Source organism: Centroberyx affinis, unplaced genomic scaffold (assembly GCF_046629955.1).
Source record: "Centroberyx affinis isolate AG114_WGS23_722 - 3 ecotype Tasmania unplaced genomic scaffold, CSIRO-AGI_Caff_v1 ptg002631l_1, whole genome shotgun sequence".
Taxonomy (NCBI): Eukaryota; Metazoa; Chordata; class Actinopteri; order Beryciformes; family Berycidae; genus Centroberyx; species Centroberyx affinis.
This window is the reverse complement of record NW_027280825.1, coordinates 193,811-218,834: the sequence shown is the minus strand read 5'-3', so window position 1 is coordinate 218,834 and position 25,024 is coordinate 193,811. Positions and strand designations below refer to the sequence as shown.

The following is a 25,024-nucleotide window of genomic DNA, read 5'->3' as shown; positions in this document are numbered from 1 at the left end:
TAAAAATATTTTTCGTGAACCTTTCGGAATGAACGCTTTCTATCGGAGCTCTCCGAAGTCCTTATCTCTCCCGAACCCCCCCCCCCCCCCCCCCCTCCCTCCCATACACACACACCCTTCCCCACCACCACTCACTCTTCTTCCACTCTACCAGCCTCAGAAGGCCTATTGGGAACGTAAGAGTTGTGAATTCAGCCTTCGCCGTTTAGCTCCCATCTGCTACAGGAGTTGAGCTCCCCATTGAGCGTGGTTGTTATTCTGTCCGCATCACTTTAGCGCGAGCACGCACACACACACACACACACGCACTCCACTCCCTTTCTCTCTCTCTCTTTCTGTTTTTCTTTCTCGCGCGTTCTCTTTCTCTCACACACACACTTTCCCGCTGTAGCCGCTGCAAACTTGCAAACGGGAGACTTTCTCGCCTCGATGGGGGCGGTCCGGCTGTCCGCTTCGGGTCGAGGCCGATGGGGAGGTTGGGGGGGGGGGGGGGGGTCGTCTCCTTCGCTCGATATTAAATTGTCAAGAAGCGACTGTGACATATATTAATTTCATCTGGGAGGATCTGATAGATGAAATTTTCTTTATGACGCCCCCTCACCCAACCCACCACCCCCAATCCCCCCACCCCCCCCCCACCCCCCTCAGCCCTCCTGCCGGGACGCAGGCCGGGCAGAAAGAGTTTAATAAGCTCAGAAGCCGCCCGGTTACTGCCGACAACGCTTCCACACAGCTCAGCGGTGCTGATAAAAACACCTTCAATAAATAACATTTGCTGCAGCGGTCTCTCCGGGGCCCCCGGTGTGTGTGTGTGTGTGTGTGTGTGCGAGGTACACACAGCTAGGTTCCGGGGGAGGGGGGGCGATGTATGGCCGGCATCCCCCGAAAAAGTCTGGAAACGACTGGAAAACAGCATCAAATATCTGGCGTGTCTGATAATTTCACACGTTTTCATGCCAGACGTTTCCGTAGCCTTCGAATGGGCTTTTTCCTATTCAGTGCCCCCCCTATTCAGCAGTGTGGTCTGAACTTAGTTATCTTTTCTTCATTTCAAATTTTGTGTCAATGTGCCCTGTGGGTATATATAAAAAACACAGAATGAGCTTAGAATCTGGTTACACCCCTTGTGGTTTTCAATTTTTTTTTCTCTTTTTTTTTTCTGGTGCCCCCAAAGAAAGAAATAAAAGAGCTAGATTACCTCTACTAAATTGAAGGCATTGTTCAGTGATAAGGCTTCACCACAAAGTCTGATGACTTCATTTGTCAGGAGAAACTGTATTATCGGTATTTTTTTATGAAGTTACAGTATCCAGGTATCCGGCAAATTCGGGATTAAAGCTGCCATTGTTAATATATTAGTGTTGTGTATTACTGTATTAGTGTCAGTATGATTTGGTTTCCGCCCACCGTCCAAAGACTATAACTATAACTAGAAGGGCACTTGGAGAGCGCAGACTTCCTGTTGAGTCAGATCCGGATCCACTCCAAAATTGAATGGGTTCTTCCTTGGCCCATGTTACACCCTTCCACCAAGTTTCATGAAAATCGGGCCAGTATTTTTTCCGTAATCCTGCTGACAGACAAACAAACAAACGGCACCGAAAAACATAACCTCCTCGGCGGAGGTAATAAAAAATAACCAAAAAAAAGAAATAAAAGGTAATACAGCGGATAAATGGATACAACTAGAAAACGAACAGACATGCAACTGAACACAGACGTAAACAGATAAAAGTGAACGTGAAGAAGAAACACAATTACAAAATAAACGATAAAAAGGAGATCCGCCGCCATTCAAAAGTTCAAAAGCTTAAAAGTTTGGAGCCTCTGAGAAAACTCCATACCCCCCGAAAGGAACCAATGACTCCACCCGCCAAGGCAGCACCAACCAATCAAACAAGGCACAGCCAAGACACCGACAACGCCACAAACCACTGCCTCCACTCCCCAAACCCCCCCCCCGCCCAACAAGAAGCCAAATCAGAGACTCAGACACTCCTAAATCGCCCATAGGTATGAATGTGAGTGTCTGGGCGTCTGTGTTAGCCCTGTGATGGACTGGAGACCTGTCTAAGGTGTCTCCCTGCCTTCCGCCCAATGCATGCTGGGATATGCACCCTGAAACGGATCAAGGACATAGAGGAAATGAATGAAAACGGCAGTCAATTGTAAATTCCCTTCCACACAGGGGGGTGGCTTTTTTTTTTGAAGTTTTTAGATCAAAAATCTTGCCCAGTGCAGCTTTAAGTCGCAGATACAGAGCACATAGAATCTATCCCCCTGCTTATTTAGATATTTAAATAAATCCTATTCCAGGTGTATACACACATATCCACTACTGCCAGCGTCCATACCCGCTTTTATGCTGCTGCAGACGTGGGATCAGTTTTTGTAATCTTCTCGCCTCTCCGTTTCCCTCTTCCCACCTTTTCCTCTTTCCGATTTTTTTTTTTGCTGTTAAATGGGAGGAGGAGAGATGGGTGAAAGAAGCGACAGCCCTTTTTTCCTCCCTCCATCTCAAGTCTCAAGTTGTATTTCTGTTATTGATTGTTTTTTTTTTGGTTTTTTTTTGTTGGTATCGATTGCTTTACACTGGAGGCCCGTCTGTACAGCGAGCATTACGACCTCGCTGTCATTTCACAAAACAGAAGTTGCACTTTGGCGTTTTTGATGTACTGATAGTATGAGTGTTAGGCCGATAAACCTGACCTCTAATCTTTGTGAGTGAAGCTTTTGGGGTTTTAGCGGAAGGTGGACTACAGTTGTACAGCGGAGAATGAGAGAGATACCTAGAACACAGGGATCCTCAACCTTTTTCATATCAAGGACCCCTAATTTAGTCCAACCTCTAATTTAGTCCCCATTAGGGCCACGGACCCCCATTTGATGAGATTTTGTCTCCCTGACTCAAATCTGAGAATATTTTTATTGCTAGATATGATTTTGTCCAGAATTCCATGACTATCTGTATTGTAGGTAGAGAGATAACAGAGAAACTATGATCAAAACAGTCATTCTTCTACATTCTCTAACTGTTAACTTCTTCTTGTAAATGAAATAATGCTGAAGTTTAACAATTCATCAATTTGCTGGGGACCCCCTGGAACCCCCTTCAAGGACCCCCGGTGGTCCCCGGACCCCACGTTGAGAACCACTGGTCTAAATGCCGTTTCGGACGCTTTTCCACCCTGAAAAGAATACAATTCTGGGGGGGTAGGTAGAGAGATAACAGTGAAACTATGATCAAAATAGTTATTCTTCTACATTCATAATGGTGAAGTAACAATTCATCAGTTTGCTAGGGACCCCCTGGAACCCGGTCAAGGACCCCCTGGTGGTCCCCATTGTTAGAAACGTGAAATTTTGAAAACGTCCTTGTGCGTTATCTGATAATTAATACAGTCAAACGCAATATCGCACCGTTTCCCTGTGCTACACATCTGCAGTAAGCCTCTATTTCGCTGTCAGACGCTCTTCTGCACTTCCCGCTGAAAGGAAGAGAAGAACGGCGTGTTCCTGTGTCGACCTTACGTTCTGAACTCTCCCCACCCCCCACCCCCCCTCTCCGTGTGTGTCTCAGGTGATGGTGTTCGTCCACGCCCGCAACGCCACGGTGAGGACGGCCATGGGGCTGATCGAGTTGGCGAAGAACCGCGGGGAGACCTCCTTTTTCCAGCCCGACCAGGGCCCAGACTACGGCCAGTGTGAGAAGCAGGTACAGTACCAGAGCATAGACGCATTCCTCACGAAGCCTGAAAAGAAGTCCGATGATCTAAATTCAAGGCCGTAGAAGAAGAATTATTCTCTAGTTGTGATTCTTTCCGTTCAGTGATATCTAGTCAAGGCAGATTTGAAAAGTAAGGCAGCTAAAATAGGACAAATGCCATGGATTGTGTAGTTTTACCAAACTATGTGAACGGGGCAGGCAGTCGTGTTTTATTTTCCTTATTACATTACTTCAACTTTTCATAGTAACTTTGATCCACGTGATCATCTCTTAGATTAATACCATACAGGGTTAATACGATATGCAAAACATGTTGGACTCCATGTACCTGAACATTTCATTTCCTGGTGTCCTTTTTCCTATACTGCCTATTTATACTTTCATAAATTTCATTAGCTTAGTTAAATCAGATTTGTGTAACTCTATTTTGTTTTAAATTGGTCTTGAATCCAATTCCAGATAGCATTAAAAAAGGTCTTAAAAAGTGTTAAACTTGACTCTGTGAAAGCTGCAGATACGCTGAGTAGACACATGCACTCATATAGACACATACACACTCCTTTATCTGCTGTGGTACAGGTATGGCACGCTTGACTGATCCCAAGCTCCGCCCACCTTTAATTACTGTGGTTATTATGGACAAGTTTGTCGACTCCTGCTGTCTGGAACGTGGTAGAAGTTATACGATTCAGCCAGCCGCCACAACAAGTAGCAGATCAGGAGGTCAGGACATATATTGCCACAAAACCGACAGCGAGGCCTATAATATGCTGCTGGAACCAATCACTGACAATTGCAAAACAAAAAGGGAAATTTAGGCTGTGTCATTCCACTTGTAATGCAAGAGGGAGAAGCCTCACCAGCTGTCTTTTGAGACTGAAGATAAAAGTATCACCAGTCAATACTGTACTGTGCTGTGGTGTAGGTTTAATAGTCAGCTATGGATAGCAAGTGTTTGAAATTAAGGTTGCATATGTTTATACAGTATAACCCCATTTGCTGCATTCTTAGTTCTGTTTTTATGTCCCACCACTGCATGGCACACGGTATGCAGGACACACTTCCTAAATTCATGACGCTAGGTGGGAGGGAACAGAGCCTGCAAAAAATAATTACAACATCCTACTTGTAATTACCACTAGGAGGTTGACATGGATGTTTTTTTCCCAGTCGGCAAATCATATTTACAGAACATCTGATATGCATTGAATGCAGCATCAGGGTTCTAGAGTGGTCTAGCTAAAATAACATATAATACCACAAGATACACACATTTCAGGCAATTAATACGCAGAAATTGGAGTAGGTAGGTCTCATTGCAGCGTGGGTGTTGTTGTGTTGACATGTTATTTGGGTTCACCTTTCAAAATTGGAAAAAATGACATTGGCCCAGTATGCACATCAAGCACTACAGTGAAGTAAGTGATGGAATTTTGAACACAATTAATCATCATGATGGCAAAATCTACGAAAATAAGGCCCAGGTTGAAATAACCGGAATTATCATTTAATGCTTTAAGAGATGGAGTTCTAATTCCAAACGAGTTATGTTAAGAGACTTTGTTGTCATAGAAATATTTGCTAATTAATACAATAATTAGATTAATTAATGGACTAATCAACATGGTTAAGTGCCACTTGTTTTAATGTGTAACACTTTACAATAAGGGTACACTAAGTTAAGGGTTAGTTAATGCTTAATAAGGTTTAGTTAATGCTTCATAATTAGTTAATGCTTAGTAAGCATTAACTAACCCTTAATTAACAGTTAACTAATGTGTAATTTACTAATAGTGTTCATGTTAAAGGAATAGTTCACCCAAAAATGAAAATTCTGTCATCATCTAGCCAACCTCATGCCAAATGAAACACAGATGAAATTTGTTAGTCCATGTAACACACAGGGAGGCTGCCAGCACAGTAAATGATTACCAGAAACATTAGTTAACTGTTAATTAAGGGTTAGTTAACGCTTATTAAGCATTAACTAACCCTTAATTAATATACCCTTATTGTAAAGTGTTACCTTTGAATGCTATTTTTCTTTGCTGCAACGACCCAATTTCCCCACTCGGATCATTCAAGTTTAATCTCTTCTGTTATATCAATCAGTGATAGCGAGTCGTAATGAAAAATGTCGCGGATTATCAATTGAATACTTTAAATATGACGATCTAAACTGATTTGAAAGTGTGCAAACATGTACAGTTAATTGTGGGTTTGTGTTTGGACTTCGTCACACTCCGTCTCCCCCCCCATCTCTTCTCGTCGCACTTTCACAAAGTGTCACAATCACAAACACCCAAAGTATGATAACAGAAGCAAAGAAGAGCACAGCGGTAAAAAAAAAAAAAAAAAAAAAGACATAGCCATTAGGTTGGGGCTGGGATACGAACTAAGGCGTGGGGATTACACCATCAAGCCAGCGTAGTGGAACGGCAGGGATAATAACAATAACCTTATTTGTGCAGCACATTTCCAAGACAGAGCAGAGTCTACAAAGTGAGTCACAGCCAAGACAAGCAGAAGCAAAGTTAACAGATGAGGGCAGCCCCAAAATATAATACATACATACAAACCATGTCTTTTGGGGTATGAACCAATAATAGTCTTCACACAAATCCTCCTCAAAAAGCGAACTCGCCCCTCAATACATGGCGATGATGGATTGTTTATGTATTCCGGGGGGGGGGGGGGGGAGTCTCTAGCGCTACCTCGCCTCACGGTCCCCGGGATTCAAACCGGCAACCTTCCGGTCCCCGAGCTTCCAGCGTCTGATCCAGGACGCCTCCCAAGGAAAACCCCCCCCCCCGCGAGAACCAGACCCAGACAACAGGGAAGGAGTTATTGAAATAATCTGATCCGAAAAAAAAACGAGTTCATACACGGCTTTACGACCGTGCTGCATGTGTGTGCAGGCGTGTGTGAGAGGAGCAAAGGATGTGTGTGTGTGTGTGTGTGTGTGTGTGTGTGTGTGTGTGTGTGTGTGTAATTAATGGTGTCTGTGCTGTGAGAGTACACAGAGGTGGAGCCGCATTCCCCCCTCAGAGGACGGTCAGTCAGACTCCCCAACTCCCATATTTAAATCTCCTCCAGCAGAAGGCAGAGTGATAAATTTAGTAACCTTTTCCTCCGTTCCCTGGGGCTGAGCCAAGATTGATGCGCCTCTAATCTTCCCTCCTATTTAAAATGGGATATGTATACAAATCAGATCACTTTTCATGCTTTTCTAAAACGGGAAATAGAGACAAGAGATTACGTCGGGGGACTAAAAATGGTGCGTCGTGGCCTGGTTAGTGTTCAAAAAGCAGCACTTTTAAAAAAAAAAAAACCAGTTCCCGTGCGCGTTCACGGCCTCTCCTCTCCGTATATGCGCCGCCCCCCCCCCCCCACATTTAATCACCGCTAGCTCATGCGCTCGTGTCCCAAACATGATGAGCATTATCCATTCCATTAGTCCGTCTTTCTCACTCGTCGGTCGGTCCGGGGGCCTGGAGGGGGGGGTGGGGGGCGGGGGCCACCGGGCTGATCCCACTCTTAAGCCCACACAGAGATAATGCACGGCTTATTTGCGCTCTGGAAATTGCCCCGCATTAATATTTATAGGTGTTTTTTTTTTTTTTAATCTCCAATATGCATATGCAGTGAAATGAAGCACCTCTAAGGTCAGTCATATAATTTAGCATTTATTTATCCAGCTTTAAAAGTCAGAAGTGATTCCACTATATTTTTTCCCCCCTCTCCTAATGTTATTTAATTGGCTTTATCTCGGCCGTTGGAGAGGCTGTCAATCAAGCTTAGATATCTTAATGCACCCACTTGAATAAATTATTGTTAAATAGTGTGGGTTTTTTTTTTTTTGGTGAGCTCGTGCCTATACCCTGCTGTTTAGAGTGAAAAAAAGTTTGGGGAAAAAAAAAGTTTCCAATAGGGCAGTTTAGAACACATTCCTACCTTTTGATAATGCGACAGAAACAGTGTGCCCACTTGTCCATGAGTGTGTTTGGTAATTAGCACTCGTGCGGGCCTCGTGTATTCAGGAGAAAACCTTCTGCACACAGGAGAAGGAAACAATGGAGAACAATCTTTTTGCAGTGACCCTCAGTTCTTTGGTTCTTAATGCCTCTGTCAGACACACTTTCCGCGAGAACGCACAGGAAAGTATTTGTGTTTACCGAGCAGGTATGCAGGAAGGTCAGCTCTGTTTTTTCGGTCCGTCCTAAGCGAGGCTTTCAACACGGACCTAGACTCCGACTCTGTGGTAGAGGAAGGCTCCCTGCTAAAAAAAAAACAAAAAAACCATTCACTGTTGACTAGCCAGCCACAGTAAGGGTGGGAAGATATGGACAAAATACCAAAATATATTCAGATGTGTTCACGCATCATGTAATTGGTTTTAATCCATGTATCAATGCGCGATATGGGCTTCACGATTCGATAAAACCATGATACACTGTTAAAAATAAAAGTTCAATGACAAAGTCTGTTCATTTCTGAGACACAAATCTTTCTAGCGATGGCATTGGCTGCTAAACAACAATTTCAAAATGTCATTACAAAGTGACAATGATATAATTTGGATGGAGAGCTTGTGAAATTGTGATGGTCAAGCCGTCTCATTTGTGATTACTACAGCAGAATAAAATGGAGCTAATATCGCGATTCATTTCTCTGCCCCACGATACGTATCGTCACATTTTTGTATCGCGATATATTGAAGTTCGATATATCGTCCCATCCCTAATAACTACTATAAGTCAAAGACTATTTACATGTCAGAACCAGCAGTTGTTCCATGCTTTCCGCTCCATAACGTCACATCTCGGCAGTTTCGCTATCATAGAAAACCCCACTTTCCCAGTTTTATTAGCCACTTTGCGGAGTCATTCATGTTTTGTTAAACGTGTAATTATGATATTCCCCGACGGCACTTGAAAGCAGCATAGGTCAGTCACTGGCTGTTCTCAACGATGCACTTGAGTGAGATGCTTATTAAAATGCCTTTGATACAGTTCATTTTCTCCCCATGTAATGAGGTTAATTTTTTTGATCAATATTCAATTAGATGCAAATATGGTGACAAATTCTTTTCTTACACTTGGTGATATTTAATCGAAGCAGAGCTGGAAAGTAAGGCAAACAAAAGACGACAAATTCCATGAACCGTTGTAGTTTCACCAAAATATTTGTAGTGTTGGTTTCATTTTCTTATGTTGTATTACATTACATGTACTTACAGTTCACAGTAAGTTTGGCCCACATGCATTGTCAACTCTTAGATTAATACAGGACAGGGGCAATACATTATTCCACATCATTGCTTTGTCGCACCTGCTTTAATAAACATAATCATATGACTAAACTATTCATTTAGAGTCTGAAAAGTGATAGATCATGGCCTCTAGTGCTGGAGCATGCAAATTGTAAAAATGTAATGTAATTCTATATTCATTAGAGTGTCCATTTTCTTATACTTTTATAGTTTTAGTGCTTTCCTTTAGATATTTTCATTTGGAAATGGCAAAAATGTTGACATATTTTTGCTTCTTTGTTGTTGGTGTTAAATTGGTCTTAAATTGAATTCTAAGTAGCATTATAAAGGTCTTTGAAAGGACTTACATTTTTGCTTTCTGAAACCCTGGCACCCTGTAGTAGTAAGTTACACTTGAAACCAAAAAGTTGGGTGAAAGCACTGATTGTAAATAACTATAGCAAAAAAAATCTGAATGGAAATGACACATGGATCGGAGGTACCGCATCAAGACGGCCATCATCTCCTTGCTGAAGGTAATATGGTAACAAAATTGTAACGGTCGACATTGTAAGCTCATCATATCGCCCCGGCCGGTGTGCAGGATGCCTCCGAACCATGGCTCTCCCCGGGGAGAGGACTGTATTTAAAGCCCTCCTGACTTTCATTTGCTCCGCCGGTGGATCCTCGCCTCCACCTTCCTCTCCTTTCCCCCCTCCCCTCCCTCCGTCTCCTCCCTAGTCTCCCTTCACCTCCTCTCCTCTCCCCCCCCTTTCTTTTTTTTTTAATCTCCAACTCCTCATATGAAAAGTACAAGCTCGTCTCTGCTCATTCCAGAGGAGAGAAAGGAACTCTACTGTGGAGGCTAAGAGACACCTTGTGGTCCCGTTGGCGCATTGCACGGCTCGTGTTGCAAAAAAAAAAAAAAAAAAACCCCACTGTGAAACGCTGAGGGCCGTTAAGAACTAAAACACACGGAGGGCTAATTTATGGATCGGACGGCGGTTGCACATCGGCACGCTGCGCCATATCAAAGGGACGAGTGAGGACGCACGGTACTTGAGAGAGGAGTGTTCAGTTTGCGGAGAGGTACTCCGGGGTAACGAGACGCCAAGGTAGAGACAGACAGTACAGACGCTCGTCACTTCGCTCGCGAGGACATCTCGAAGGCTCTCTCTCTTTCAACTCTCCCCACTGTGTGGTCTTTTGATGTGCGGGTTTTCATGTCATCTTGTTTGACAAGACGCACTCTCGGCGCCGATGCCGCCGGCGCCAGCAGCCTCCAGGGACGCCGCGGCGACACGAGAGCAGGCTCATTAACGTCTCTGTTTGCTTTCATTCGGCGCTATTTTTACAAGGCGCCGTCCACCGCCGGTCCTTTCATTGTGTCAGATCTGTGACAATCTGTCACGGTAGCCAAAGCGACACCCCAGCAGACCGATCAACTACAATGAGCCGAAACACAAAAGGCGGATGGAAATAGGCGTTACATAGTGATATGACACACGCACGCCACGACAAAAAAAAAAAGGCCGCCTTAAATAGAAACAACGCTGTCTCATTCCGGGACAGATTTAGAGAAAACTCCAAGTACTCCTGCACCCAGCCAGATTATTCTCGGTATTCTGGCTCATCTGCAGTCTCGTAGCCTAAGGGAGCGGTCTGCCATGTTATCGTGGTAATGCATAGCAAGTCCGTTTTCCTGTTTAATTGCTTCATCATCAGCATTAAAACAGCTGACTGGAGTGTGAACCGTTCCGCTGCGCCACCCGCCACGTCCCCCCCCCCCCCCCCCCTCACACGCTAGAACAAAGGACTGGTATCATATGCTGGCTTGCTTTCATCTTTGTATACAAGGAAAGGACAACACATCGACACACGCGAATGCAACCCTCCTTGCTTTCCAACACACTTAAGATTGTGTCTCACTTTAAAGCCTACACAAATGTGTCGCCTCTCGCATAAAGGCAAAACAGAGCGGGATAGTGAGAGATAGAGGTAGATAGGGACGGAGGCGTGGAGGAGAGTGGGTGTGAGTAGCTCGTCCTCCCACTCTCTCTCTCTCGCCCATCCGGCGTTAAAAGCCTGTCACCGCGAGGGCCAAACATTATGACTATCAAGGGCCACTGAATGAACTCAACAATTAGCCACCCCGCCGCAATTTGAGAAAGTAAATGAGTACGAGCGAGTGGAGGTGGCGTCGGCGGTAACGCCGTGAAACAGAAGCCGTTTATGTGCTACTCATCACCACAGAGCGGCTGGTGTCATTTGTTGCCGTTGCGGTGTGATTTTACACTGTGAAAGCCCAACTCTTGACGTCTTTGCGACCCTGCGTGGTGAAATTGTCGCGTGGCGCCGGTACCTGTGATGATTGATGGGCTCTACATCTGTTGAAAGGCTGTCGCGGCTGCCCAGGTCTCCGGGATCCACGAGGTGTAATAAATGAAAGTTCAATGACAACAAAGTCTGAATTCTAGCAAATCTTTCTAGCGATGGCACTGGCTCGCTAGAACGTAAACAGCAATTTAAAAATGTCACTACAAAGTGCAAATAATAGAATTTGGATTGAGAGCTTGTGAAACTGTGATGAGCAAGCTGTCTCATTTGTGATTACTATAGCAGAATAAAATGGAGCTAATATCGCGATTCAGTTTTCTGCCCCACATTTTCGTATCGCGATATATTGAATTTCGACACATCGTCCCATCCCTATTATTTAGAGATTAAATAGGCAGAAACATAGATACATTTTGTGATCCTTGAGGAAAGTTTGAGAACCTCTGGCGCAGTGGATTCCAGCCCCCGGTGTTTAGCCGATGTTCTGTATGTACTTGCGACGGTGATGGACGCTGAGCCGAGCTGGCAGCCGGCTGTCCGCGGACGGAGCCTGGGCCCTGCAGGGGGAGCGGCGGGGCCCTAATGGGAGCTGATCAGGAGCTTAGGGCGCTGCCATCTCAAATACAGCCATGGCACAGCAGACATCAGTGCTAACTCACCTTAGATTAGAAGCCGGGAGCGCGGCCGTAACACACACTGACACCTCAAAGCGAAGCCTCGGCCGTAGCATTTCAATTACCCGCGTCCCCCCCCCCACACACACACCGCGCATGGCTTTGAACCGCACGGTGCACAGCCTGGCCCCGAGGACTCCCACCAGGCCTGATGCCGCTCTTTGTTTTTCATACGGCGATTGCTTTGTGTTGTATTACATCATTTTTACTGTAGTGTCATCGGAGTAAGGGACTCAACATAAGACACCTGGATGGGCGGCATCATAGCACTTCGATTACTGACGATGAAGTATACTTCTGTGGAACTTGCCTAAGAACGTACGATGAATCCACCGTTCATTACTCAATAGCGTTTTTGATAAAGCCTGTTTCATGGCCGGGACACAAAGAAGACAGGAGTAGGAGTTTTTCACCACGGAGGAATACCAAGATAAGAAGGATCCCAGTTCTTCAAGATACCAGAATTCAGCTCATTAGAAAGGAAGAGGGGTAGAGGCGTTCAAGTTCTAAGGCAAATGATATTTTTAAACGTTGTCCTTGGTGAATCTTTATCGAATCTCCAGCACTTTTATGTGAGCTACGATGTATTGAATGAGAAGAGGCTGACTGGGAAACGACACGATTCGCTAAAAGGCTCTCGTCGCCGCTCGAGGCCGGTAGGGTCTTTGTTGATAAAGAAATGATGTGACAAACGGCGATGGAAACACATTTGCCAAAATAACGACGCGGGCTCGGCATTTATCAGCATGACAAATGGTTCGGTCTCATTGCGCAACACTTCAGAAGTGGCTTTGGACGTTCAGAAAGTCTGTAAAAATATGCCCACCGCGACGTCCCAGAAATGTCATCCGTGTTGTTTCTCCCATGTATAATGAGGTGTTGTTCAGCCATTAGTTAGTGAAATAGAAGATTGCCAAGTGTGTTTCTCTGTCGAAAGCATGAAATATGGATCGTGAAATATTTGCTGACGCTAAAGAACAATCCCGACTTGCCCAATATGAATGACGTCTTGAAAGACTCTTTTTCTGCTGGATGTTTTTTCGATGAAAGATTTGGTAAGACTGCTCAAATCCTCATAGGCTCATGTCTTCAGTCCATTGAGGATGTTTACACCAGCTGTTGTCACAGCAGAGCTCTTCATCATTAGAGACCCCTCCCACCCTGCATATAGTCTGTTTTCATCAGGCAGGAGGAAGCTGATTTATTCTCTTCATCCCAGATGATAGAAGCACAAACTTGATTTGCATTTTGTGTTTTTTAGCGAAATTTCAAAAGTTCACAAAAAAAATGTGCCTGCCAGTTGAATGGAAACATACGTAGCTATTGTCTTGATATCGCGATACTGTCCTGCCAAAATATCGTGATATACGATATTATTGCAGGGGAGGTGGTTTCAGTTTTTTTGGGGGGTTTTTTCTTCCAAATCACATCAAATTTCTAGGCTATAATAATACTAATTATCATTAGCCTAGACATTTGAACTTACTATTCAAGCATTGGAGGAAACAACAGCCATTTGGTATAATTTGCTCATTCCTGCTATTTCCAGAAAAACTGGCTGTGGAAAAGGGAACCCACTTGAATTAAAAAGATACATTTTTCACTTCAAGTATGATTATTTTCTTACTGTCCTACCACTAGTACATCCTAGGTTTATAGGTTTAAAAGCTTGTACAATTGTGATCTAAGAAACACATGGTGCCATGGCCGGGAGGGGTGGGGAAGAAGCGGGGGATTTGATATAGGAAATATCACAAAATATTGGCCCAAGCTGCTGTACAGTTTGTTGCTGAACGCTCCGTCCTCTTCACGAGGGTTTGCACACAAACACAGACATGCGTTCACTCTGAACACAAACACACACACACACACGTACGCTCTCTCTCTCTCTCTCTCAAAGGGAGACAGGTGCTGGCTGTAATGGGCTTTCTCTCTGCGCCGCAGAGGCCTGGTGGCCACTGACCTCCATTTAGATGCCCAGAGAGAGAGATAAAGCTCCGTGATGAGGAAACCCTTCAAGCCCAGCCAGGTCACGGCCCTGCTGCCAGTCAGCAACACGCATCTCAATCTGTGTGTGTGTGTGTGTGTGTGTGTGTGTGTGCCGTGTCAGCTGCAGAGGTATAGCGTTTTAATCTATATCATAAAAGGGAAGGAAAGGCTGTCTGCACCGTCACACTGTGTTAACTGCAGAAATTGAGATAAGTCCCAAAAACAGTGATATTATTCTTTTTAGAAGTATTGCTTTGACTCAGCTGGATCTCTGTCAGCTTCCTCTCATTTCACCCCAGCTTAACACGATCCCCCCGTATCAGATCTGGGCTTGTCTGCCGTCCTTGACACCCCGCTCTCCTCCTCCCCCTCCTCCCCCACCGCTCTCTTCCAGATCCAGCGCTCCAGAAACAAGCAGATGAAGGAGATGTTCCCGGAGGGCTTCGGGATCCACCACGCCGGCATGCTGCGGTCCGACCGCAGCATGATGGAGAGCATGTTCTCCAGGGGGCACATCAAGGTGCTGGTCTGCACCGCCACCCTGGCCTGGGGAGTCAACCTGCCAGCCCACGCCGTCATCATCAAGGTCTGACTGTGCACTGCTTTCATTTTTTGTTTTTTTCATTTTGTGATTCTGCTGAAGTCAGCAGCAAGGGTGGAAGAAACACATCAGAATTTACTGTTACTATAATTGAGTAGGTATTTTTGTGTGCTTTTATGACATTTGGAGACAGTAATTTCATACTTTAATATGTTTTGACTGAATTCTTTTACTTTGGTACATGTTCAATCACATCCATTACAAAGTACAGATTTTGGAGGCTCTCCGTAAGCATTGCATCAGAAACTGGACAGCTGCAAATTGTATCTGCATCAAATCTGGACGAAACATGAAGTTATCAAATATAACTCAAATATATTTATAATAGTAGCTTAGTTCAGTGATTCTCAACCTTTTTCATATCAAGGACCCCTAATTTGGTCCACATTAGGACCACGGACCGCCATTTGATGAGATTTTGTCTCTCGGACCCAAATCTGAGAATATTTTTATTGCTAGATATGATTTTGTCCACGACTGTCTGTAGAGAGATAACAGTGAAAATATGATCAGAACAGTCATTCTTCTACATTCTCTAATTGCGTTCACTTCTTGTAAATGAAATAATAATGATGATGTTTAACTATTCATCAATTTGCTGGGGACCCCCTGGAACCCCCCTCAAGGACCCCTGGTGGTCCCCGGACCCCACGTTGAGAACCACTGGCTTAGTTAACATTCATCCGGTTGCAGTATTGGTTTGTGTTTGCCTGGTTGTCATCCAGGTAGTTTGCTAACTTTACTACTGATTGGTATTTTCATTTTTTTAAATCACGGATCAAATAATGACATGAATTGTAGAATCTATATTTCATAACAACATAGTCTGTAAAAACGTGCTCTATCACATATTGGACTATTGAACCATATTGTGCTCTTGTCCTTTTTGCATTGCATGAAAGATCATATATAAATATAAGTAACTTGGTAGCTTAATGCATTTTAAATGAGCTACTTCTTACTTATACTGAAGTAGATTTTCACACTAATAACTTTACTTCTACTTGAGTAAATCTTCTGCAAAGTAACAATTTGAAAAGGATATTCTAGTAGTCTCTCTCCCTCCTGTTCAGCAACACATTGACATTGTTCGGGTGTGTGATCACGCATAGTGCTTCGCGACAGTAGTGCTTCCTCACTGGTGCTTTATTTTGTAGATGAACTTGCAGATGAACCTCCCCCGTCTCCTCTCTCCCGGCGTCCACAGGGCACCCAGATCTACGACGCCAAGCGCGGCACCCTGGTGGACCTGGGCATCCTGGACGTCATGCAGATCTTCGGGCGCGCCGGCCGCCCGCAGTTCGACAAGTACGGCGAGGGCACCATCATCACCACGCACGACAAGCTGAGCCACTACCTGACCCTGCTCACCCAGCAGAACCCCATCGAGAGCCAGTTCCTGGAGAGCCTGTCGGACAACCTGAACGCAGAGGCGAGTCACACGCGCCCATCGCAATTTCTCTTCCTTCTTCTTCTAGGCCAAATGGAGGGAGGAGTAGAGTTTATAGAAGAAGGTTTTGAATGCATTTTTGGGTCAAACTTTTGAAATCTTGACCTTTTGCAGTTGTATCTGGGGCACTGGTGATGCCAGTGCATTTCATTATCCTGTGCAATGTTGCGGGGTAATTCATTAATTACATGAGGTCCCCACATAATACTAATCCCATGCGAATAGGGCTAATGACTGTAAACAAAGTCTCAATATCTCTTCTATCAAGTATTTGTATCTGAATTGTGTAAATATTGATATCTGTATTTGTATTTTGTAGGTTTGTATTGATGTATTATCGTCCTTGAGTCAGTAATATGTTGTGTAGTCCTGAAACAATTAGTTCATGAGTCAATCGACAGAAAATTAGTTGATCATAATTTTGAAAATCAATTGTTTTAGTCATTTATCAAATAAAAATACCAAATATATGCTGGTTACAGCTTCACAAATGCTAAAATTTGCTGCTTTTCTCCGTTTCATATCATTATAAAATGAATACTTTGGGCTCTGGTACATTGTGATGGCCTTCTGTCATTATTTTTGACATTTCACAGACTAAATGATGAATCGAAAAAAATAATCCACAGATTAATTGATAATGAAAATAATCCTTACTTGCAGCTCCTGCTATTGCTATAGTTAATCCCTGTCCAGCACCAGTGAAAGAGGTGGATATGTATATTACTTAATTTAAGTAATTCAAAAGTAGAAGTATTCAGTTATTCAAAAAAAATCACTCAAGATACCTGGAGTCGTTTTCTCTTTCAGCAGAAGCCGCTCTCCATAGACAGTCTGCTCCCGTTACCTTTCCTAGTCCATTTTAAAGACAAATGCACGAGTCACTGCAGAGATCAATAAGAGCGGTGTACTTGGCATGAGCAATGCGCTCCACTTCACCAGGCTCGGAGCTGGGCGGGCCTCTCAGTCTCCACACACAGCCTATGTCTGTTTCGTGTTTTGGTGTCAGTTACTGCTGAGGAGCCACTCACAGACGCACTCGGGGGTTTAAAACGCGCCGTACGAGGCATGATGCGCGGTGCGTCGTACCGTAGAGAAGTCTGGCAGTGGCTTCTGCTCAAAGTCGGTTTTCAATTTCCGGCTCGTTGCTCTCAGTGTTGCCATCTGGCTCAAATATTTTCAGACGGGATGGAGAGGAGCCAGAGAAGGGCTGAAGAATCCAGTTGTTGACGAGTCGGACGACAACACAGCCTCGTAAAGTTTTGTTCTCTCTGTGATTGTCATGACAATCGCTGTGGGAATTATTAATAGATTGATCTCTTATTTCATTTAGGCTTTGAGTGTCTATGAACTGCTCCTAACTGTGAGCCTACGGTGAAAGGATTGAATGGAGGCTACTATGTTTTTCATTCTCTTAAAGCCATTTTGATCTAAAGGCTCCTGCTTAAATGCTTGAAATGTGTTTCTTAGACAAATATAAATAGTGAAGATGATTTCTTTCCAAAGCCTTTGCCTTTCCATCAAGGCAAATGGCGGCTACTTTAAAGAATCTAAAATATAAGATGGTTTTGAACAATTTTTTGCTCACTGCATAATTCCATTTGTGTTATTTCACAGTTTTGATGTCTTTACTATTATTCTAAAATGTGGAAAATAGTCAAAATAAAGAAAAATGCGGTGTCCCCAGACTTTTGATGGGCAGTGTACCTCAGTTTGGGAAAGGCAGGACTTTAAAGGAGCAGACAGAAACCAGACCAGACTGCTTCTGCTCAGCCTGCAGGTGTCTGAACTGTCCACAAGATGGCGGCAGAGGCTAGCAGTGGCCGCGCTCGTGTCTGAGGAATCTCTCTCTCTCTCTCTCTTCTCTTCTCTCCCCCGCCGGTCAGGTCGCCCTGGGGACCGTCACCAACGTGGAGGAGGCGGTGAAGTGGCTGAGCTACACCTACCTCTACGTCCGCATGAGGGCCAACCCACTGGTGTACGGCATCAACCACAAGGCCTACCAGGTTACACATCTCTCTCTCTTACTCTTATAACACCAGGATTTCCCATCTATTGATTCTATTTGAGTAAAGCAACAGCTGACGAAGTGAATTTTCATTTCACATTTTTTTTTCTGGTGATGCGATGCAGTAAGCTGCGGTTTAAACCTGGCATTTCCCATCATTATGTTTTTTTTAAAGACATAATGCACTGAAAGCATGTTAGTGAACTACATTTAGCATAATGCATTGCGGCTCTGATGCAGTGCACGGTGTCACTGATTGATTTAATGTTTTATGTGGAGGAGGTAACCCATTAGTAATTAGCTGTTTTTATATATTTGATAAGCAGGTGGGAGTATAATAGCTAGTACTACTCACTAAATGAGAATGAGAAGTTATGAGAAGATAAAAATGCAGCCAGAATATCACAATATAGCCTATGCAAATAGGCCATATAAACACACAACTGAAGAAAAGAAAAAGTTCATCATTATTTGAAGAGACTGAATACAGGAATTACCCCATAAACCCTCTTGCTGAAGCAATTTGGCCAACTGTGGGAAACCCTGAATACACATAGCTTAATGTAAACCCACGCTCACCCATACTCATCTTCCCAAGTCACCCGAGATCGAGTTCGCATCGCTTCTCATCCCCGACTGAGCCTCCCGCCATGTGTGTGTGTGTGTGTGTGTGTCTCAGATGGATCCCGCTCTGGAGCTGTACAGGAAGGAGCTGGCGGTGGAGTCGGCCAGGAAGCTGGACAAGGCCAGGATGATCCGCTTCGAGGAGCGCACCGGCTACTTCGCCTCCACCGACCTGGGCAGGACGGCCAGCCACTTCTACATCAGATACAACACCATAGAGGTACAGCTGAAGATGAACGATATACTTATATTGAGGCGTTTGTTTGTTTTTGAGACGGATATTTATGTTTTAAGGCTGATACTGATAGCTGAGGTTTAACGCTGGGGAGGCAAGGTGAGGTAGGTGAGGAGTAAAATCCTCTCACACCACACTGTAATGATCTGTAATAATAATAATAATTCTAATTCTAAAAACATGTTGACTAGCTGCGTTCAGGGACGAACCTCCGTAGGTGGACAACTCTGGCTAATGGAAAAACCAATAACTGCCCAATATGTATTCAAGACTGCGATATCCAGTGTGAAACATCTGTCAGAATCAGAACATGCTATGTTCTCCTGATTGAAATGGCGTCCGATATCCTCTCCTCTCTCTCTCTCTTCCATGTCCGTGCGAAGACGTTCAACGAGCTGTTCAACTCCCAGAGAACGGAGGCCGACATCCTCAGCATCGTGTCCAAGGCCGAGGAGTTCGACCAGGTCAAGGTGAGAAGTCGGCGTCTGTGTCCTACAGCTGAGGCCGTCACAGCTTTAGTCCAGGCTTGAGAGCTCGCTGTTTAAAGGGCTAGTTCACCCAAAATGAAGAATTGAATCTACACACCCCCATGTCACTCCAAACTCCATTAAAGTTTATAAGACCACTAAACAGAGTTAACTGCTTCCTCAGCACTCTCACAACAAATCAAAGTGAAAAAGGGGCAGGTTGTTTCGAGATCCATCAGACTTTTCTAAACAGCTCATGCAGCATAATTCAAGTGTTTTGTAGTCAAACATTTGCACTGTGATTCCAAAAGGCCTAGATGTACCTCATTATGTCAGTTGGATCATGTTGCACAAGCTGTTTGCTGGTCATTTTATGTCCTTTTTGTAGCTCTAATAAACCAGCCCCCTTTCATTTCAATGGTTTGTTAGAAGACAGAGATGGAGCTGCATTCTAACTGTGTGTTTCATGGTTGTACAAGCTTGAATGGAGTTTCCACTGGGAATGGGGGTGATTAGATAATGAAACAATTTTCAGTTTGGGGGAACTAGTTCTTTAAGGCTGTGTAATCAACCTGGGGGAGTGGGAGTGTATCATTCCTGCATCACTCCTCTATAGCTGAACACTATCCAACTGCATCACTCCTCTATAGCCGAACACTATCCAACTGCATCACTCCTCTATAGCCGAACACTATCAAACTGCATCACTCCTCTATAGCCGAACACTATCCAACTGCATCACTCCTCTATAGCCGAACACTATCCAACTGCATCACTCCTCTATAGCCGAACACTATCCAACTGCATCACTCCTCTATAGCCGAACACTATCCAACTGCATCACTCCTCTATAGCCGAACACTATCCAACTGCATCACTCCTCTATAGCTGAACACTATCCAACTGCATCACTCCTCTATAGCTGAACACTATCAAACTACATCACTCCTACTGTTTTAACTATATGAATTGACTAAACACTGGATAAAGCTATGAAGATGTGAGTGTGTTGTGTTGGCGGTGTGTGTCGGCAGGTCCGTGACGAGGAGGTGGAGGAGCTGGAGCAGTTGCTGTGTAACTACTGCGAGCTGCCGGCCTCAGGCGGCGTGGAGAACGGCTACGGCAAGATCAATATTCTGCTGCAGACCTACATCGGCAGAGGGGAGGTGGACAGCTTCTCCCTCATCTCAGACCTGTCTTACGTGGCACAGGTCAGGGCAATGTACAACACACACACACACACACACTTATATAGGTTAGATCGATATATCAGTTTGCCAATATATGGGAAATTCGGATCTAGTCTAATCCGTGTCATCCACCTCATCCACTGCAGTTTGATTGATTACATATTTATTGTAGAACTGATCAATGCTACACTGGCTGTCTATGGGAAGCCTTTAACCTGAATTGATTCTAATGGCACATTTTGATCTGATTACACACAAGTATGTATGAATATGTTTCTTATTAATTTTAATATCATTAGATATTATTTATTAACATCATTATCATCATCATCATCCTGGGTTTCAGGAGAGATTGGAGAGTTTTACTGTGTTCCAGTGGAGAGTTTTAGTATGACCCAAGATGGTCTAAATCCTCATGGGCTTTCTTGGGTTTTCCACCCTGAGAAACGCTGAATCTTTTTTTTTAATAATTGTTTAGTATGAAAATGGTCAAAGTTAAACATATTGAATATTGGAACAAAGTATCAAAGTAAGTGTCAACCATCCAAAACCCATATCTGTCAAAGCCCAGTGCATAAACACAGTTCAGTACCTTTATTGACATGACTGTTTATTAGAAAAAAAACATTGCCAAAGTAGTGTACAAGATGTAAATGTTCAAAAACCAACAAGCAACATTTTATATTTGCAAACCATATTGAAATTATAAATAATTTGGTTTGAAAGCATGTACTATACAATTGTACATAATCCCCAATATCTGTAATAACTGTTTCAAATTGAGAACATGTAGTTATATAAATCCTTCAAAAACCGCTAAAGGCATATCGGATATCGTAGTAACCAGTGTCCATGTCATTTAAAGTAATTTAAACACTCTTAACAAACGACACACTTCTTCTGTTGGCTAATGCTTTATAAGCATTCAATAGTAAAATGTTCTCCCAAGCTTCATTTGTACCTTGAGAGTGGAGGCGAGCTGCTCAGAAACCAGGAATCCCCCAACGATGTCTGCGGTCAGATTTGTACAGCAGAAAGTCTCCACCATATGTACAATCAGGGGTTTATCTCCGCAGCCTAAATAATCACATCATAACAAACAATAGATATGTTTCCTGTTTCATCAGCGCTTTCATTGTTTGGGTGTATTAAGAGTCTTTCATGAACTGCCATATTTAATCGGCGAGCGGGCATCACGGCTTTGTCCTCTTGAAAATCAGATGATTTTACAAATCTGGAAATTAATACGTTCCCGGGTACATATTTTACAATTGGACTGGAATCTAATCCCCCTCCCTCCTTTTCTCATCTTCCCTTCCCTTAACTCTTCTCATCTTCTGGTGAAGCCATCTATCCAAGATTTCCCGCAAATAACCGATTCCATGTGGCTGAATAGTTGGAATAGTTCAGGCAGATTCCCTCTTTGCTCCTAATTCGGCTGATTTCAGATGTGCGGCCGGAGAGTCTGTGATGGCCGCCATAGCCGAGCAATGTGGGTCTGATGTTAAATCCAGACTCCACACTGCCAGCCTACTCCTACACAAAACTCACTCACACACATGTACACATCCACTCTGCCATACAGGCACATATGCACATACAGCCATGCATGCACGCACGATTGCTTATGCAACCACACACACACACACACACACACACACACGCACGCGCACACATGCTGAGCAATGGCTTTAGCAACTGTGCGATTGAGCAGTTCTGCAGCTTTTGCAGTTGACCGCAAAACAGCAGGACACACCGTGAGAGAAAACAGTTATTATAGCCCAGCAGAGCAGAGACACCAGGGGTCAGCTAAATATTTACAGCATCAAAATCCTTTAAGAGACACTGAGGCTAAACAGCAGCAGGGACTGAAACCTGAGAGCGGTCATTCATCTATCAGGATGGAAAGGTCTTACAGATGCCAGAATAAATGGGGACTGTCTGCTGTTAGTGGAGTTATTAAGTGTAAGTTTTGGTTAAAGTTCGCATTCTCTGTGTGTAGGAGCAAATGAACGTCAGGCCTCTGCTGCTTTCACACTATTCTCCTTTTTTTCAAATGGACAGTGCCTTTTTTTACATTAAAGTGAATGGGGAGCGGCTACAAGGGGGACCAATTTATTAAAGGTGCTGTGACTGATGACTTGTTAGGCAAAAGAAGTGCTAGAAAGTTGAGAAAAGTTCTAATTCTTGGTACTCTGTGTTGGAAATGGAGAAAGTAGTAGTAAAGTTATTAGTCATTGGTAATCTGTGTTGTGGTCATTTCAAGTGTTCAACAGTTGCACATTAGCACTGTTTTGTACCGGTAATTATGTTACCGTTACCCCTAGTAGTTGGTACTCCATGCTGAAAGTGCAGAAAGTAGTAGTAAAGTTAGTAGTAGTTGGTACTCAAATGGAGAAAGTAGTAGTTGGTACTCTGTGTTGAAAATGGAGAAAGTAGCAGTTGTAAAACAGTAGTTGGTACTCTGTGCTGAAAGTGGAGTTAGTACTCTGTGTTGAAAATGGAGAAAGTAGTGGTTGTAAAGTTAGTAGTAGTTGGTACTCTATGTTGTGGTTGTTTCTAAGCGTTTGACGGTTGGACATTAGCACTGTTTTGCTAGCTAAAAATGGGGGAAGTATTGGTAATAATGTTACCGTTACCGTTAGAAAGTAGTAGTTGGTACTCAAATGGAGAAAGTAGTAGTTGGTACTCTGTGTTGAAAATGGAGAAAGTAGTGGTAGTAAAGTTACTAGTAGGTGGTACTCAGTGTTGTGGTTGTTTCTAAGCGTTTGACGGTGGGACATTAGCACTGTTTGCTAGTAGCAGTAGTAGCTACTGCAGCTGGTCAACATGGACACAAAGTAGTTGTGGCATGATCTGCTTGTCATTATCGGAACAAAATGTGACTGGCGCAGCACTGTCTTTACAAATAAAGCAGAAGAGCATGAACGAGGCCGAACAGGTGCCTCTCTGAGTCTGTCTGCTCTCCCCACCCTTCAACACATGTTGTCCTGTGGCCAGCCAGACCTGCCAGGTCTCACCCCAGCTATCAATCAGCACACGGCCAGATTTCACTAATCCATCACCAGAGCACATTCAGACCTCACCGATCAATCGGATTACATTAACACCTGACCAAATCAATCACGGCCTGACCAGACTTGACCAGTCTATCAGCGAGCTACACTGCCACCTGACCTCTCCTTCAGAACAGACATGAGCAATCCATCAGCGCGCAGCCGCGGCCAACCTGGATGTTTGAACCCAGCCAGACCGCCTCTTGATCAGACATGATTAATCACCAGTCTACAGCTTGATGTACCATTCAGGCGCTTAAAGTGACTTTTGCTCCAGTACAAATGTCTTTTTTGTCCTTCTACTCCAATGGTAGAGTGCTGCGTGAAGTAGTGTGAAAAACTATAGCTGTCTTGGGAGAAGTCAAGTAATCTGTCTAGTGATGCACTAGCAATAACTGTAGGATCAGAACCGGCGCTGGTCCATACTCATACTCATGAAATATCAAACTTTTCCTCTCTCCTGACATTTGAAAATGCTGAAAAACTTGGCTATGCAGGCTAAATACCATTCTATTTATCTGTTAACCACAGAACCTGAATGGATAGAACGCTCCTTCCAATGATTGCTGTGGTAATTTGGCTACTACCACAAATAGTGATTATGGAAATGGTGAATTATGGAATTTTAAGGGTTAATTGCTATGATGACAACGCAAGTCGGGGCATTAAGGCCATAAAGTGTGTCAGATATGTCTGTTAGCAAACTGTAAAAACACAACTGAAAGGCTAGGGTTAGGATACTAGATAGATACTAGATAGATAGATACTAGATACTAAATCCATCTCTCCCTCTGCTAACTCTCTGTCCTCTCATCACTTTTCCCAGAATGCCGCTCGGATCGTCCGGGCCTTGTTCGAGATCGCCCTGAGGAAGCGCTGGCCGGCCATGACCTACCGCCTGCTCACCCTCTGCAAGGTGATCGACAAGCGGCTGTGGGGCTTCGCTCACCCCCTCCACCAGTTCCAGATCCTTCCCCACACGGTCCTGAGGCGCCTGGAGGAGAGGAAGCTCACTGTGGACAAGCTCAAGGAAATGAGGAAGGACGAGATCGGTGAGGACAACTAGACTGTAGCGGCAGTTCCTCATAGGAGGGTCTTGAATGTGATTGTCTAAATTCAAGGCCTCAAAAGTCCTTGAATACTGTTAATAGTGTTAGTAATAAGAAAAAGAACATAATGGATATAATAGAGTAGAAAAAAGAAGAAGAAATGCTTCGATTTTAAAGTCCTAAATTCAGTTGTAGAGGGTTTAAAAAAATGTTCGTTTGGCACCAGTTCAAGGTCCCATATTATAGGAATTCAAATTATCCTCTATTTAATATTATTATTATTATTTGCACACATATATGATCAAAGATGTTTAATGAAGACATCATTAATTCTGCAGTTTCATCATTAATCTGACTAACTCTACT

The 25,024-nt window shown here is 43.8% G+C and overlaps 1 protein-coding gene across 1 annotated transcript in view; it reads left to right on the top strand.

The window, feature by feature from the left end:
* Positions 1–25,024, top strand: part of ascc3 (activating signal cointegrator 1 complex subunit 3) — a 144,259-nt gene that overhangs the window by 75,829 nt on the left and 43,406 nt on the right. Inside the window, 8 exon segments of the mRNA XM_071534812.1 lie at positions 3,581–3,715; positions 14,373–14,564; positions 15,787–16,011; positions 17,916–18,035; positions 18,717–18,881; positions 19,280–19,366; positions 20,398–20,574; positions 24,436–24,661. Coding sequence (XP_071390913.1) covers positions 3,581–3,715; positions 14,373–14,564; positions 15,787–16,011; positions 17,916–18,035; positions 18,717–18,881; positions 19,280–19,366; positions 20,398–20,574; positions 24,436–24,661 — 1,327 coding nt within the window.